The sequence below is a fragment of the Lycorma delicatula genome, chromosome 4 (assembly GCF_047948215.1).
Source record: "Lycorma delicatula isolate Av1 chromosome 4, ASM4794821v1, whole genome shotgun sequence".
In the NCBI taxonomy this organism is placed as follows: domain Eukaryota; kingdom Metazoa; phylum Arthropoda; class Insecta; order Hemiptera; family Fulgoridae; genus Lycorma; species Lycorma delicatula.
In genome coordinates, this window is record NC_134458.1 from 12,463,010 (window position 1) to 12,480,262 (window position 17,253).

Sequence of the window (17,253 nt, forward strand, 5' to 3'; positions counted from 1 at the left end):
TGGTTGAAATAATATATTTGTTTGTATCGGTAGTTATATGTGCTCATAAAGTCTTATTATTCTTAAATATTGTGCATATTTAGTTCGTGATAAGGGCTAAAATAAATAATTCCATTAGATGTGAAGTTCAAGCAGTAATTTGGTTATTGGTGATGAAAACCAATTTACTCAAGAAGATTACAGGTTTATAAATTTCACAAATTTATAAAAAAAAAAAGAAAAATGTGTTCCCTGAAGGTAATAAAGGATAATTTATTGATTATGAAATTATTGTCAGTGTGGGTACTTTTGTGAAATTAAAAATGACTTTCACAAGCGGTTCACAAATTAGATACAAGATGCTGTTTACTATGTCTGTCTGTTTATTGCATGTTGACACTTGATTGTACACAATAAATCAAACTATGTTTGAAGGTTGCAATGATTTCATTGAGAAATCTTTCATCATTCTTTATATCTATCTTGAAATAAGTAATTACCACCATTTTCCTTGTTTCAAACATTGAATGCATTGCAGAGGTTTGAAAATTATAAAGATTGGAAAAAGTGGACAGATGAAAATAGTGACAGGATATTGTATATCCTTAGGTCTAAGGATTTAAAAAAAATTAAATATCCTTGTTTTACTGTTTAGTACTACAATTAGTGTCAACTTATACATAATGAATACCTAAATTACATCCATTTTTCATAACTATTATTGTTTCCATTCATAACAATTATTTGTAATATTGAGACAGTTGAAAGTGACTTTGTTTAATTACTCTCTTTGATGGCTTGTTTATACTGATATTTATAATCAAAAAGATAGAGTGTGTACTATCTTTAAATTAAGATGTATGCATATATTAAATAATTTAAATAGTTTTTTATGGTATTTTTAGCAGAAATCAAGTTTAATTAACTCGCTTTTAAATACACAAAAAATTAGTTTTCCCACCTTAACTCAACAAAAATAAAAGAATTATGTAAAGAAATAAAGTATACATACATCATTAAATGATTGTAATTATCAAAAAATGTTAGTTTTATAAAAATATACTGTCAGCATTACAGAGATTTGGAAAACAATTGGCTATATTTATCTGCCATGAAAATGTTGGAAAAATACATAAAATTGTTAATGGATAAAAAATCTAAAAAAAACTTTATTAATGAAGTAATATTTTTTTGTAAATTATTTGTTATTCCACTGCTTATTTAAATAGTTATAGAAGTGATGAACTTTGACTATTGCCTTGACATATAAATTTAACATAGTAATCATTGTATATGAAATAACTGGGTAGGTTAATTATCATTTATAGGTTAATTTTAATGATTTTATTATTAAAAGAGCAACTTACCCTGTAACCTATTAAACATTTTTAATAATTATATAAAAAAAGTATTAGCTGATGATTTTAATCAAAAATATGCCTTTAATGGATTTTTAAAAGTGCTTAAAAATTATATACACATGAGTTTCTGATAAAAGATGTCACAAAAAACAGGTAAAAATTATTATTATATAACTAAATAATTTAAATATATACTTTATTTGCTTCAATAATATTATATGTATTTCAAAACAGACCTTAATTTAAAATTACTTCTATATAGGTCATCAGTAGAGTTCGATGATATTTAATATATTATTAATTTTAAAAGTTACGAACAGTTCTTTTTTGTTTTTTTTAAATACTAAAATGTATAAAAGAACTTTCCTTCCCTAATGCATAAACAGTTTATATATTCTTATAATTATGGAAATGATATTCTGTTTCCTGTGATGTGTACTTTTTCTGGTTTGATTGTGATTATAGTGTTGTCTGGTTAGTTGATTTGAATTTCCCTGTTTTTGTGTAAAAAATGTGTCTAATGTAACTATAGCTTTAAACCTATTTTGCGGCATGAATTTTTTTCTGTTTTCTAACATATAAATATACATATATATATTCAGTGTTTATCATTTTAATTATAATCTTTGCTAAACAAAAGGTTATCAACCAATAACTTTTTAATTAAAACATTTCATATTTAACATTTAAGTAGGGTTTTATATTTAAAGCTTTTTTGGTCTATGTATTAACGCCACCGCAGCTACAGCTTTATTTAAAAACAAAGTAGTCAATCGGATTTCGGTGGAAAATGGGCCGATATAGAGTTTAAAATAGATTCAAAACAGTCTCTTTATTAATTTTAATAAATGGTTATTTATATTTATTTATTTTATAAATATAATTTAACCAAACTTAACCTACGCTCGCTTCGCTTGCTAACCTTGACTAATTAACAGGAGTGTTTTGATTATTTAAATAATAAATAATTGCAATAATTACTGAATTTATTAAATAAATACTCAAAAAATTGAGTACATTTTCCACCGAAATCCGATTGACTATTTGTTTTTAAATAAAGCTGTAGCTGCGGTGGGGTTAATACGTAAGTACCGCTTTTTTAAAAGGGCTATCTAAAAAATAAAAAAAACTTTAGACTTAGTTCTTATGCAGGTGTCCTTACATTAATGATAAAAAGTTCAAGTTTCCTGCTGTATTAGTCCAATAAAGTACAACCTTATGATGTAAGTTTGTTATTACCGTATTCCTGAGTGTATAAAATGTCTGATAAAATAGAAAATCTCAGGAAATGTGTGTGAAGTATGTTTTGTTTTTTGAACTTTGTGGAAATATGTAGACTAATAAGGGAGTGTAAAGTGATGATATTGTGAATGAATAAAGGGTGAGAATTTCAGTAAAAAAGTAATGATTGAAGTGATGAAAAAAGTATTGAATTTCAGTATGAATAAAGTGTATAATTTCAGTAAGAGAAGATATGTTCATATTAAAGATCATTTTACACAACCCTCTCTTGTTATTGAAGAGCTAAAGCAAAAATTGAAAGTGAAATTCATAAGAATTGACATTATCTTATTTGCATGAATTTCAGTCTCACACTGTCAGTGAGTATCTTGACAGAAGGAAGCTCCTATATTGTATTTTGTTAGTTCATTTTTTTATTGTTAACATAATTTGTAAGCTATAAATAAACAGTACTTGACAAGGAATTAAATCATATCATAGTCACATATTATGACATCACATCTAATACTGAAGAGTGAGTCTTCATGGATAGGATTAATCTTGTCTGTGAAGGTCAAAACATGTAGCTGAAAACACAGCTGTGTTGTTTGTATTAAGCACTAGATTTAGGAATGAATTAATTTTATTCAGTTTTTATTGCTGTTTTAAGTTTGTTAACAGTGCAGTGTCATAATGCCTCAAAGTTTTGTAAATGATGTGGATGCCTTTTGTTATGTATGTGGCAAGTTTACCGTAAAATCAAATAGAAAAAACATTACACCTTTAATCAAAAAAAGCATATCATTTGTACTTTCAGTATAAAATTGATGATCAAGATAAGACGTGAGCTCCTCATATAGTATGCACTAATTGTTCTGTATATTAAAGAGGATGGCTGAAAGGTACACGGAAGGCTTTGCCGTTTGGTGTCCTATGGTTTGGCATGAACCAAAGGATCATGTAACTGATTGTTACTTTTGTTTAACAAGTGTGTCTGCAATTTCTAAAAAATCTAAACATACTGTAAAATATCCTTCATTGCAATCTACAATCAGGCCTGTACCTCACAGTGAAATTTTCCAGTTCCTGAGCCACCTATGAATGTATGTTTCGAAAGCAGTGGTGAAGAATCAGGTAGTACTGAAAAAGACAACAATGATTTTGATTTTGATTTATTTTCCAATAAGCCACATAATATCCACAACAATAAGCCACAATAGCCACATCTTATATCACAAGGTGAATTAAATGACTTGGTTAGGGATTTAAATCTGTCAAAAAATCAAGATGAACTGTTAGGATCAAGACTTCAAGGTTGGAATTTACTTTAGAAAAATAATAAAAATTTTGGGCTTTTGAAGCCAACAAAAAGAACTCTCCTCTCAGTACTTTATTGACGAAAATAATTTGGTTTATTGCACAAATGTTGATGAGCATATGCTGCACTTAGTAGAAGTTCATAAACCTGAGGACTGGCTCCGTTTCATAGATTTGTTCAAGTATAATTTAAAAGTGGTTCTATTACACAAAGGTAACAAATATCCTTCGATACCAGTTGTTTATGTTATTAATTTGAAAGAAACGTATGGTGTGATGAAAGATATTCTTGAAAAAATAAATTATAAAATACATAGCTGGAACATATATGTGGTGATTTGAAAGTTTTAGCTATTTTGTTAGGCATGCAGTTAGGGTACATTAAGTACATGTGTTTTATTTGCGAATGGGACAGCTGTGCTAGGGATAAAGATTATGTTATCAAAGAGTAGAAGAAACAAAACAACTTAACTCCAAATGGGAAAAATATTATTCATGAGCCCTTAGTTGAACCCAAAAAAGTATTTTTACCCCCTCCCAATGTCAAACTAGGACTAAAGAAAAATTTTGTAAAAGCAATGAAGAAGGATAGTCCTGGATTTTTGTACATCAGGCAGAAATTTCCGAATGTAAGTGAAGGAAAAATTAAAGAAGTAATATTTGTTGGTCTTCAAATAAGAGAGTTGGTCAAAGATGATGTATTTAACTCAGTGTTAAATAATGTAGAAAGTGCAGCTTGGGCTTCATTTAAAGTCGTTTGCAAAAATTTTCTTTGCAAACAAAATCCGACAATTACCACGATATTGTTAATCAGCTTCTTACTTCATTCAGAGCTATGGGATGTAATATGTCTTTGAAAATACATTTCCACCACTCGCATCTGGATTTTTTCCTGGACAACCTTGGAGACATAAGTGATGAACATTGTGAACCTTTCCACCAAGATATTTCAGTGATGGAAAGCTGCTATAAAGGGAAATGGAATACTAACATGCTAGTCGATTATTGTTAAACATTAATTCGGGATATGCCTGAGGCTATTTATGAAAGAAAAGCATCAGTGAAATCATTCTAACACAGAAGTGGCCATACAAAATTATAAATTTTATAGATTTTTACTATATTTTCTCTTAATTTTTTTAAGGGTAATTTATTTAAAACTAAGGATGATAGAAAAATTTTATTTACAGATCTGTAATGTACATAGAAAAGCAATTAAAGAAATGGTATCACACTTATAGAAACATTAAACAAATTTTTTTTGTCTATCAGTGTTATTATGTTAGATGGCATAAAGAATATTTAAAAACAAAAAAAATATATAATTGTAAACAAGTGTTATATCGTATTGTACATTTTATGTTATGAACTCTGTTCACAACATAAAATTGATTATTGTTTGGTAATGAATATTTATATGACTGATTATAATGTTATTGTTGTCTGTAAGATATTTGTCAGTGTTGAAAATATGAGATATATTAACAAATTTATGTATTGTATAAATAGCATGACTTAGTAAGGTTAAGTCATGTTATTTATGTTGATTTTATGATGATTTAATTATTCTTTTATGATGATTTTATGTTAGTCACATGCCAGTATAATAGCTCAATTTTTTCTGCTGTTTAGTGCAGCCTAATGTTGGCTTTTATAATTTAACTGTTATCTTTTTATTTGCTTAGTCTGTGTACTGTAGTGATTTAATAATATGAAGTGTTGTTCACTTTTTTTATTATGTATAATTTCAAACAGTGTGCAGACAAAATATTAAATTTTATGATTATAAACATATTATGATTATAAACGTACATTTCATCATTTGTGATGATGTGGTTGTTGATAAAATGTTATTTTTCGAACGAGCACTCATATGCTGTATATCAAGGTTAATTATTTATAGAGATAATTTATTTTTTATAGGTGAGACTTTTAACTATGACAAATTCTTTTATGAACAAATAATGCGTAAAAAGAAGGACCATTCTTACAGAGTGTTTAAAAAAGTAAACCGGCTGGCTTCCAAATTTCCTACTGGCTTAGAATTTACTGGTAGTGAAAAACCTGTCACTGTATGGTGTGCGAATGATTATCTTGGAATGTCTTGTCATCCTCAAGTAAAGCAGGCAGTCAGGTATTATACAGTAATCAGAAATAATAAAATTATATTTATTTGTATAAGTGAATTAATTTTCTATTATTAAGATGTGTCCTTATTACCGTGTTGATTCTGATATTTGTTAATTTTTGTTTGTTGAGGTCTTTGAAATATACATATCTGAAATTGTACAATATGTTTGATTCTGGACAAGATTGTTGATTATTCTATATTCGTTGATACAGTTACTTTTGATGACTTTTGAGTAAAGCCAGGCCTCTTATCATACAATCTGTCAATTTAATAAACAATTTCAAATCATTCCTTCTCATTGTCTTATTCTTTTTTTTGTTAATTGTTATTAGTATTTTTGTAATATGTACTACTCATTAGATTACAATAATGGTACTTTTTTTAAAATAGCAAATTAGAAAATATTATACATAAAGTTATTAGAAATAAATCCAACAATGTATACAACAACAATGTACTTCATAATGAAGTAGGTGTATATAAAAATGGTTAACTAAATATTACATGTGGGTATGATGGTATACATTAAACAAATATTTTCAAGGACATATGCAAGCTTATATGATAAACAAAACTATGTTGATTACATTAAAATAATTGTAATTGTATATCTTCCTTTTCAAAAAAGGAAGATATGTCAGTTTTAGAAGATCAAAATAGATTCACATCCAACAATTTGGAAAAGTTATATTTAATAAAAATACTAATAATGATGTAATTAAAGTTTTTAAATGATAATTAGCTTAGAGAAATTCTGTAGTTAATCTAATTTTGATTTTTAGCAGATAAATTAGTAGCAAACCCATCAGGTTGGTCTAATGGTAAATTCATTATCACAGATCAGCTGATTTCGAAGTCAAGAGTTCTAAGGTTCAAGTCCTAGTAAAGGGAGTTACTTTTATATGGATTTTAATACTAGATTGTGGATACCGGTGATCTTTGGTGGTTGGGTTTCAATTAACCACTTACTGAGAAACAGTCGACCTGAGACTGTACAAGACTACACTTCATTTACATTCATACATATACTCATTCATCCTCTGAAGTAATACCATACGGTGGTTCCAAACGCTAAACAGAAAAAGAAAGAGAAGATAACTGGTAGCAGAATAATTTGGTAACTAAGAAATCAGTGTATAATCAAATAGACTGTTACAGCTTGCCTATTTTTTCTACCCTTTTAACCTTACAGACCTCTTAATTTCTAATATTAAAAAAAAGTGTATTATCATATTTGATGAATATTATAGCTTAATAAGTTGCTAACAGTAATAAACAAATCATAAATAAAGAGAATGATAGGTACGTTTTGAAATTAATTTATTCTGCTCTCTTAGGATTTATTTCTTAAATATTAATTTCTCAGTATTTATATATTAAGTTGTTCAAATTATTTTTGAGAAAGCACTTAAACTGTAATAGTCAGATAATTAAATAAAAAAGCTAAAAGATGTAAGGGTGATGAATAGTAATAATAGAGAATTATGTTTTCATTAAATAAGTTCAGAGAAATTAGATGAAATCTAAAAAAATTAATTAATTTTAATTAAAACAATTATTTTAATAATAATTACTTATGTTGTTATTTTAATAACAACATAATAATAATAATAATTTATTATCTAAATAATAATTTAAATTAAATTAATTAATTGATCTATTCTGTGTTCATTTTTTCTTTTACTATTCAACCCACTCAGGGTTTATAGTTTATTGCATTGCCCAGGACAACAATAACATGCCATAAATTAATTCACATTGATACCAATTGGTGTATGAGCTTCAATGGAGTTTAATTTGATATATATTTGCTACAGTAGTAAAGCTGTTAATGAAGCCATATGAAAATTGGGTAAGCTGTTATTGGGAAATGGTCATCGCCTTACTGAAGGTTTAAATAATATTATGTTAAGCTTGGGAGTTAAAGGATCACAGAAGGCAGAAGAGTTAAAAAATACACTGCGCAACAAAGCTGTCGATCTCTATGTTGATTTCAATGCAAAAGGGAGCTGAAGTGCCATAGTACACATTAAAGACATTGAGAGAGAAACAACTGAACAGGAAATTCAACACACAGTAGCTCAGGTGCTTAGTGGGGAGGAGGAATTTAGAGTGACACCAGTACATCCTGTCTTTGGGGAAAAACAAGGAATGCCACAGTCGTTACTAGTCACCTTGCAGCAGTTAGACTTACTGAGAGTCGAATACACATCGGATGGGTGCACTGTCACGCTTATGTGAGAGAGATAGCCGATAGGTACTACAGATGCTTGGGGATGGGCCACGTGGCATCAAATTGTCAGGGTACCGATCATAGAAACCTTTGTTTCAATTGCTGGAAAGCAAGACATAAGAGGGCACAGTGTGAGAACCCTGCAGCCTGTGCGCTTTATGGTGCGGAGGGCCACTGGGCAGGCAGATGCATGACAAAATGAGATATCTGCAATTTAATGTGAACAAGAGCCGGCGGGCTGTGGACCTCTGTTACGAAGTCACACAGAGAGAGAATATTGACATAATACTTGTGGCTGAACCCAAGGCGGTGATAGGGTTCCAAGTGAATAGTATGCCGGTAGTAGCAAATGATGCGGGATGAGGATATTTGTGGACTGACCTGGGCAAGATGGTGGTGTATAGTTGTTACCACTCGTTCAATACAAACATTGAAGACTTCGTTGATTTTTTGGAAGACCTTAGCCATAAAGTAAACAGAAACAGAGGTAGAAGGGTCCTAGTAGTGGGAGACTTCAACACTAAGTCTCCCAATCTTGTTTGGGTCGCGTTACTACACTACGAGGACGATACTTAAGTGAATGGGCGAGAGCTCTGGGGCTGGTATGTTTTAACGGAGAAAGTGACACGTTTGTATGGAGGGAGATGTGTTTGGTGCTCAACTTGGTGTTTACCAATGAAGACAACATTGGCGATCACTGTAATTGGGAGGTCCTGTAGGAGGCGAGCCTGTCGGATCATCTAATGATTCGATATGACTGAGACTGAACAGAGAATAGAACTGCTGACGAAACTGGCTACTTCTAAGAAGGGATGTATAAAGTTTGTGCAGGGAATATGTCAAAGATTAGTGGAGATGGTAACTCCAGAAGAATTTGTGGACATTGTGCAAGATGAATGCAGAATAACTGGAGGCACCTATAGCAGGCCTCGAAGGCAGCACGTGTACTGGTGGTGTGAGGAGATTGGGCGGCTGCACAAACAAGCATGGCCCAAGAAGAAGCTAACCAAAGGGCTAATCAAAGAGGTGATCCTTTACTGATGGAACATACCCACTCAGAGTATATGGTGTCTCGTGCTGTCTTGAGTATATGGTGTCTTGTGCTGTCTTGAAAGCAGCGATTAAACAGGTGAAAAGGAAATCTTGGAAGGAGTTATGCCTTGATATCGACAATGATCCTTGGTGTCATGGCTGTCAACTTGTGGTTGGGAAACTTTGTTGATCTCTGCCGGCATTAACTAAGGCACAAGTCAGGACAGAAGTAAGGGCGCTGTTTCTGGATCAGGAGAAACCCCCCAAAGAGGAAATAGAGGTGGAGGATATCCCACCATTCCGTACTGAAGAGCTCATCCGGATGGGCAGGAGGATGAAGTTACATAAGAGCCCGGACCTGAATGGGATCCCAGTAGAAATTGTGCATATTTTGGTAGATTCAGCACCAGTAGAGAACCTTAGGATGATAAACGCTGTACTGAGACAAGAACACATTCCAGAGAAATGGAAGCGAGTGAGGCTCGTTTTGATAAAGAAGACTAATGCAGAGGGAGCATCTTTGTTCAGGTCGTTGTGTCTAATTAACAACATCTGTAAATTACTCGAGAGGATGATGGAGAGCCATCTAAAAGAGGTGATACTGGCCAGAGGAGGACTTCATGAAGGGCAATATCGCTTCAGAGCGGGGAGGTCCATGATTGGCGTGGTCAAGGAGGTCGTACAGATAATGGATTACGCAGCAGCCGACACCTGGAAGACCAGGAAGATACCAGTAGTGGTCCTTCTGAATGTAAGAAATGCCTTAAATTCCCTCAGCTGGGAGTCAATTTTCCAGACACTGGGGGAGTGGGGCATAGATGGGTATATGCGAAGATGGTCCAAAGCTACGTAGATGAAAGGAACCTCATCTATAGACTTGGAAGTTCAGAGCTGTGGTTTCTTTCCACATTCGGGGTACCCCAAGGGTCAGTACTGGATCCCCTGCTGTGGAACATGGTGTATGATGGGGTTCTGAAGCCACATTATTCGGAAGGCGTGACTCCAATTGGTTATGCAGACGATCTCACCCTCGTTGTGGTAGCTAGGATGAAGGAAGAAGTTGCTGAGGCATCTAATACTGCAATAGCTACTGTTGGAGAGTGGATGCGAGACAGTGGTTTGTGGTTATCGCAGGAAAAGATGACATATCAGTATGACAGGGCGATGAGTGCTGGAACCCATAACAATATGCATAGAGGGTGAGGCGGTCCAACCATGGGACACTGCCAAGTATTTGGGTTTCTGGTTGGACCGCAGTAGGAAATCCATGCCCCATGTTCATGAGATGGGGGATAAAGCTGGACTGCTGGTGAAGAAGCTCACTAGACTACTGGCTAATGTTGGAGGACCCCGGGCATCCAAAAGAAGATTATGTGTTTTAAGTAGTGAACTCACTGTTATTGTACGGGGTTCCTGTTTGGGACAGAGCCTTAGAAGTGGAGCGCAACAGACGAATACTTGAGGAGGTGCAGAGGCGTGTTGCTCTCAAGACCATCTTGGCATTTGCCTCTGTATCACCAGAGTCAGTAATGGTTGTGGTGGGAATTCTGCCTCTGCAGCAACTAGCCAAACAGCATGCTCTAAGATATAACGGTGAATCAAGAGAGGAAGCACAGGCTGTTTTAATGCATGATTGGCAACACAGATGGGATGTGTCCACCAAGGGCAGGTGGACACATTGGCTGATACCCCGGATCAAGGTCTGTGTTGGGAGGAGGTTTGGTGAGACCAACTTCTGGCTCACACAGTTCTTGACAGGGCATGGTGTCTTAAGGAGCTACCTGTATGGCCGGAGAAGGGTGGAGAATCACAACTGCCCTTATTGTGGGGATCCTGACACGCCCAAGCACATGGTATTCCAGTGCCCAAGGTGGGAGGTGCAGCAGCAAGGGTGTGTCACCCCAGGGGGCGATCGACATAGAGTCCATAGTAGAGATTGTGCTGGCAAGTGAGGAGAATTTTCACACGATTGCAACGTTCTTGTCGAGGTTAGTAAAAGAAAAAGAGAGGGAAATGAGGGGGTGAGGGACAGCCTTGGCTGGAGTCATTGTCTATCCTAGGGAACGTGTTACATGGGTGGGTGGCGGCAATGAAGGTCAGGGCCTCTTGAGCCCCTGAGCTATTAAGATCAAGATCCGGCAGGGGTTCCCCTTGGAGTTACTCCTGGTATAGGCAGGCACAAAAGACCAAGACCGGTTGCGGAGGTGGAGTGGCTGGGAACGGCATAGCTGGGCCTGGCTGCCCGCCCTCATGGTTAGAGGTGAAGACACTTCCCGGAGCTGTGTGATGCTTTAATGCATATCCAGCTCCGGGAAGCAGGGGAAATAGAAAAATAAATCTTGGACTTGTTATAAATCTGAATCGGTAGGCTATAAAACCTAAATATTAAAAAAGATACATAATTCAGAAAATTTAATTTGATAACTTATATCTTTATTTTGTTTCCTAACTAACTTTATTTTCATTACATTATTTTTTCAATACATAGTGGTTTTACAAACTGAAATATCTCAATATCTTTAATAAGTTCATTGTAATGTAAGATTACAAAAAATAATTGTTTTAGTATTGAAACGCTATGTATTATGTTATTTTATTATTAAAATGCATGTTTCTGTATTATTCCTAGAGATGCATTAGACAATTGTGGGGCAGGCTCTGGAGGAACCAGAAATTTAGCGGGAAATTCTGTATTTCATGAGAAGTTTGAAAAAGAACTTGCTGCTTTACATAAGAAAGAGGCAGCATTACTGTTTACTTCCTGCTTTGTGGCAAATGATTCTACACTCTATACTATTGCCAGGGCTCTTCCAGGTAGATAAATATATTCTCAGTTTTTTGATTGGTTCTAAAATTTATGATAATAGCATTTTTTATTTGAATGAATATTTGTGTGTTTAGATTATATTCATTATTTATGTTAATATGATTCTTTAAAAAGGAGTGCTTCTTATTCTCATTGTTCTGCATAATTCCTTTTCTAAAAATAGCCTTTAGTGTATGATGATGTTAACTTTTATTTATATTTAGGTTGCCATATATTGTCTGATGAAGGAAATCATGCATCAATGATACAAGGAATACGCAACAGTCGGGTCCCAAAACATATTTTTCGACACAATGATCCTACACACCTGGCTGAACTTTTATCTACATTAGATAAAAGTATTCCTAAGATTGTTGCATTTGAAACTGTTCATTCTATGACTGGTGCTATTTGTCCATTAAAAGAATTACTGCAGGTAAATGTTCTCTTTTAAAATAGTTATATCTGTATTTGTTTTGCAAGTTATGTAATTATGATTTAAATTCTTTATACCATTGATATTTTAATTTCATCTTAATTTAGTTAAATATTTTTGGATTATTAATTTTATTCATATTTGTGATTATTTTTTTTACTCTTGATGAATAAGTTATGGTTTACAAAAAGAAAAAAGAAATTAAGTTATATTGAAAAAATTGTGTGATTTAATCTTAATGAACAAAATTTTTAAAAATGCTTATAACTTCAGAAAAAAAAATCAAAATCAAAACCAATTAAAAAAAATAATGGTATAATTTTTATAACAAATTTGATAATATTAAAAATAAAATGACTGATAAAAATACAGCTATAAAATCAGACTAAGTAAATATTATTGTTTTATATAAAAATGATGAAATAAAATTAATTATTTTTTTTTTAGAAATTGAAATAAAGAATTAAAAAATTGCCCCAACAAATATATTTAATATAGAGTTAAAGAGAAGGAAAATGGTTGTATAGCTATAACAAACATATAAAAATAAACAAACAGCTTTTCAGATTCACATTTTGTGGCTTGTTAAAAATTCATAAAAGATTTATAATTTTGAACTTTATTAAATTATATAAATGCCCCAGCATAAACAATTTTGAAGTTCTTATGTGTAGTTAAAAAAATTAAACCTAAAACACATATAATATATAGAAACATTATAGGCACAAGAAAATTTAGAACAAGTGTTGTTAGAAAATAACAAAAATCCTGATCAAGAATAAACTTGTGCAAAAATCACTTAACAGTAATGGGATTAATGAATAAATTTTAAATTGAGTAAAATAACATTGATAATCATTTGTTTAGTTAAAAGTTATTTTACGATTAATGATAAACAATGATTGTAGGAAGAGGAGTTAATGATCAATTTAGTCAGTATCCTGACATATAAGGAAGATATATAAATTTTTTTAAATTTGAATTTTTTATAAATTCAAAATTTATCAGATTCATTCTTTGAATCTGATATGTAGATGAAATTTTAATAATTTATGATTTAAGAATCAGTTTCAAACATGATGTAATAATTACATATTTAAATATGTTTCAATAATATACATTTGAAGTAGAAAATAATAATATCAGTTTTTTAGATGTTAAGATTAAAAGAAGGATGGATACGTTAACTAAAATTAAATTTTTATAGAAAATAAAACATTAATATATAATACATATATATAAAAAAGTTATATGACTGACAGAGTCTTAAATTTACAATATAGTTTAAAAAATAGTCAATCTTTTATTTATAAAATGAACTATGAGGTATGTTGTAAAGTTACAACATTTTTCAAAAAATGCATTTTTCAAAAAATGCATATTTATTAATGAGACTTGTAGACATACTACACATATACACCACTATTTTTCTAAGTATCTGCCACTCAGTTCCAACCATCTGATCAGCCAGAGTATCATATTTCGTATTCCTCTGTCACATGTCCCTACTGCTATCTCTTTTGACCAATCACACACATAATTCTTCACCTCCTCCTCAGTTGAAAAGTGTTTTCTGCCCGTTCGGTTTTTCAAAAGGGTGAAAAGATAAGTGTTGGGTAAAGTTAACAAAAAACACACAGCTAGTATTTGCCAAAAGAAATTGGACTTTATTGAAACCAAATGAATTTATGTTATAATTATAATCTTAAAACATAACAGGAAATTATGAAATTAGCATGACTTAATACTACTTAATATATCAGCTGAATTAACAAATGAATAATGCTGTTAAATACAAAAATACATGAATAAACCTTTATAAATACACAGTGTAACAGAGTCGAAAAATAAGAGAGTTGTTTACAATAATTTCAGTATAGAAGGCCTTAAATCACAATATAAACACATTAAAATAAATAATAATACAAATAGAATTTATTCTAATAGTAAGTTTTCTTGAAAGTATTAAGTTACAAAGAAGCACAAAAACATAACTTCATATCCGGAGTAATTCTCTTTAGATTAATTTAAGAGAATATGAATTCAGTGCATGAATAAGTAAGAATTAATCTCGGCGATTAACAAGTTAAATTAGATTAAATGAGAGAGTTGATTGCAATAAACCTTTCAAGGTAATTTGCTCTGAGTAACTGACGTTTGAACACTAACTTTTGATGAACAACACTAAATATAATAATTGTTAGCAATAATAATATATGAAATATATCGCACATAAGTTTTATAATTCTGAAGTAGTGTTTAAATTAAAAGTAGATTTGATGAGAACGATAGTTTGCATTTAATAACCCATAAAATGGGCTACACATGAATAAGGATAACATAAACGTTTAATATGAATAATAATGAATAATTTACACTTGCCTGTATCACACACAAATATTAGCCAGAGATGAACTTGTAAAAGCAAGTACAGATGAATACCTATGTAATCCTGGGCGTAGTCCGCATGAGTGTATCAGGAATACAGAGGTGTGATGTGGTTTGGTGGTAGAATGATGCGTAGAATCTCAGATGTGTAGTGACGAGTTTTGAGATTCTGCTTGAATGAGAATGTTACCACAAAGTTTGCAGGAGAGTATGGCCATAGGCGACTGCACTGGTGAGATGTTGGATCTACTCTGCCGAAAAGATGGCGAAAGAAAAAGGTAGTGGACAGGACAGAGTGTGTGTAAAAGACAAGAGATGTGTGCATGTATTTGTAAGGGGACGAAAGAATAACGGGTGTATGAAAAGGGTAGTTAGAAATAACTCGATAGAAGAATGGACGCGGTCGCTAAGTATGACGGAGGGAGGGTCGAACACAAGAACAAATAATAAAAACAGATAGATTTGACAGACACAAAAATTCGAAACAAAGCGAAGTTTAACATTCCAGTAATAATACAACGGGACCCACCCTAGCTTGGAATTCGTAGAAAATAACGGAAACTTTATGCCAGAATGGCATAAACAATAAGTGTCATTTGGTCCCAGGTTGGGATTATGGGCAGGATGGTTTAGAGTATCCCAACCAAAGCTGTTGAGTAGATAGACTGTTTTGCATGTGCAGCGTGGGGTCGAGCATTATCAGTAGCTCTCTTCTTTTGTTTTGATCCTGATAAAGCTTTTAGAGGATCTCACAGTATCTGTTGGCATTTATGTATCGACCTGGAGTCAAAAAATCAATAAGTAAAACTATTTTTTGATTCCAAACAAATGTCGCCATGTTTTTTTCGCAGACTGTTGCATTTTGAATTCTTTTGCCAATGGGGAACCAGTATGCCGTCACTGCATAGATTGGAATTCTGTGTGTAGCGAGTCATTCAGGTTTCATCCCCAATCGCAGCAAAGTCAAGGAATTCTCGCTCTAGCTAATAATGATTGAGAAATTCCCGAGCACAATGAACTTGATTTGTTTTGTGTTCTTCTCCTAACATTTTTGGTTCCCACCACGTGCATAGTTTTTAAAAATTCAGACGGTTAGTTACTATTACATACAGCATAGTTTGATGGACTTCTGGACACATTTCATGAAGTTGAAATCCATAGTTAAATGGTGATCTTCACAAATCAGTTGTTCAAATTTGTCCACAAACTCGTATGTCACATGCAATGTTCTCTGCTCCACTGTTCTTCATGAATATTTGTTGTACCATCTTTAAACTCCCTACATCCCAACTCTGTAGAGGAAGGCACCCACCCTGTGGCAATTCCAGTAACCACACCACCCCCTCCATTCCTAGCCCTGAAGGGATTTACCTGAGGTTTTCTTTCAATCCTGTAACTGATTATATCTCACAGTCACCAGCCAGGCCTCAGTTGAGATGCCACCAATGCAAATGCCTCGGCAGACATTTACACCAGTAAAAACTAATAACTCAGCCAACGTCTTCACTTTAGGCTTCCTTCAGTCATCATCACTTTTCCTATGCTACAGTATCTTTTATTTTTTTCCTATAGTATCCTTTCGCTTTTAGGTTAGTTCTAGGAGCTATTTAGGACACTGGTTGCTAAACTGTTTCGAGGCTCAGTAGCCATTTGCATCACAGACATTCGGTCTTATGCTTTAGGGCGACTGAATGTGGTGGTGGCGGGAGAAATGCCAAGCAAACCAATCCTACAGTATCACCTTCTGAACCAGCTAACTGAGTTCGCAGAAGCATGAACCCTCTGCCTATTCCAATTATAATATAAACGCTTGTGACTGTAAATGCCTCAAACATCGACTAAGTAATGAGTCAAATACAATGTGCAACTTACACCACTCAAAAATTTATTATGCAAAACAATGAAATTCAGACCTACATTCCATCATCCACTACAAAATACACCAATTAACTGAGATTTAAGAAAAATGGACTCCAATCTGGTCCTCAAGGAAGAGGAGGACAGACCTCTTACTCCTACTCAGTTCCATCTCAGAGTCCCATGTGACATTTACTTTGTCACACTTGAATACCGCTCTTGGCAGGACAGTACCACACCTCACAGCTGCATGGACTGCCATGAGGGCATGGCAGTCTATGCAGTCACCCTCCACCGACAGTGGCTCCACCACTTGACTTTAACAATTACTGTTCCAACCAAACTAACTGAGGCTCACTGCCAATAAGCCTACCTCCAACCAATCAAATGCCCCGGCTGAAACCCTAGCCACCCGGGAATCTAATCTCTTTAAACACCTTCAGCCGACCTACGTAATGCAAGAAAATGGAGGAAACCAGCCACTATCGACCA

At 33.1% G+C, this 17,253-nt stretch overlaps 1 protein-coding gene across 7 annotated transcripts in view; it reads left to right on the forward strand.

Annotated features, from left to right (window-relative positions):
* The window catches only part of Alas (5-aminolevulinate synthase), an 81,131-nt gene that overhangs the window by 29,622 nt on the left and 34,256 nt on the right, over nucleotides 1–17,253 (forward strand). For 6 of the 7 annotated variants that reach the window (XM_075362329.1, XM_075362330.1, XM_075362331.1 and 3 more), the window contains 3 exons: nucleotides 5,802–6,012; nucleotides 11,904–12,088; nucleotides 12,305–12,516. In XM_075362329.1, the coding sequence (XP_075218444.1) occupies nucleotides 5,802–6,012; nucleotides 11,904–12,088; nucleotides 12,305–12,516 (608 nt within the window). The remainder of the gene's footprint in view (nucleotides 1–5,801; nucleotides 6,013–11,903; nucleotides 12,089–12,304; nucleotides 12,517–17,253) is intronic. The other variant, XM_075362335.1, reaches the window with a different exon arrangement.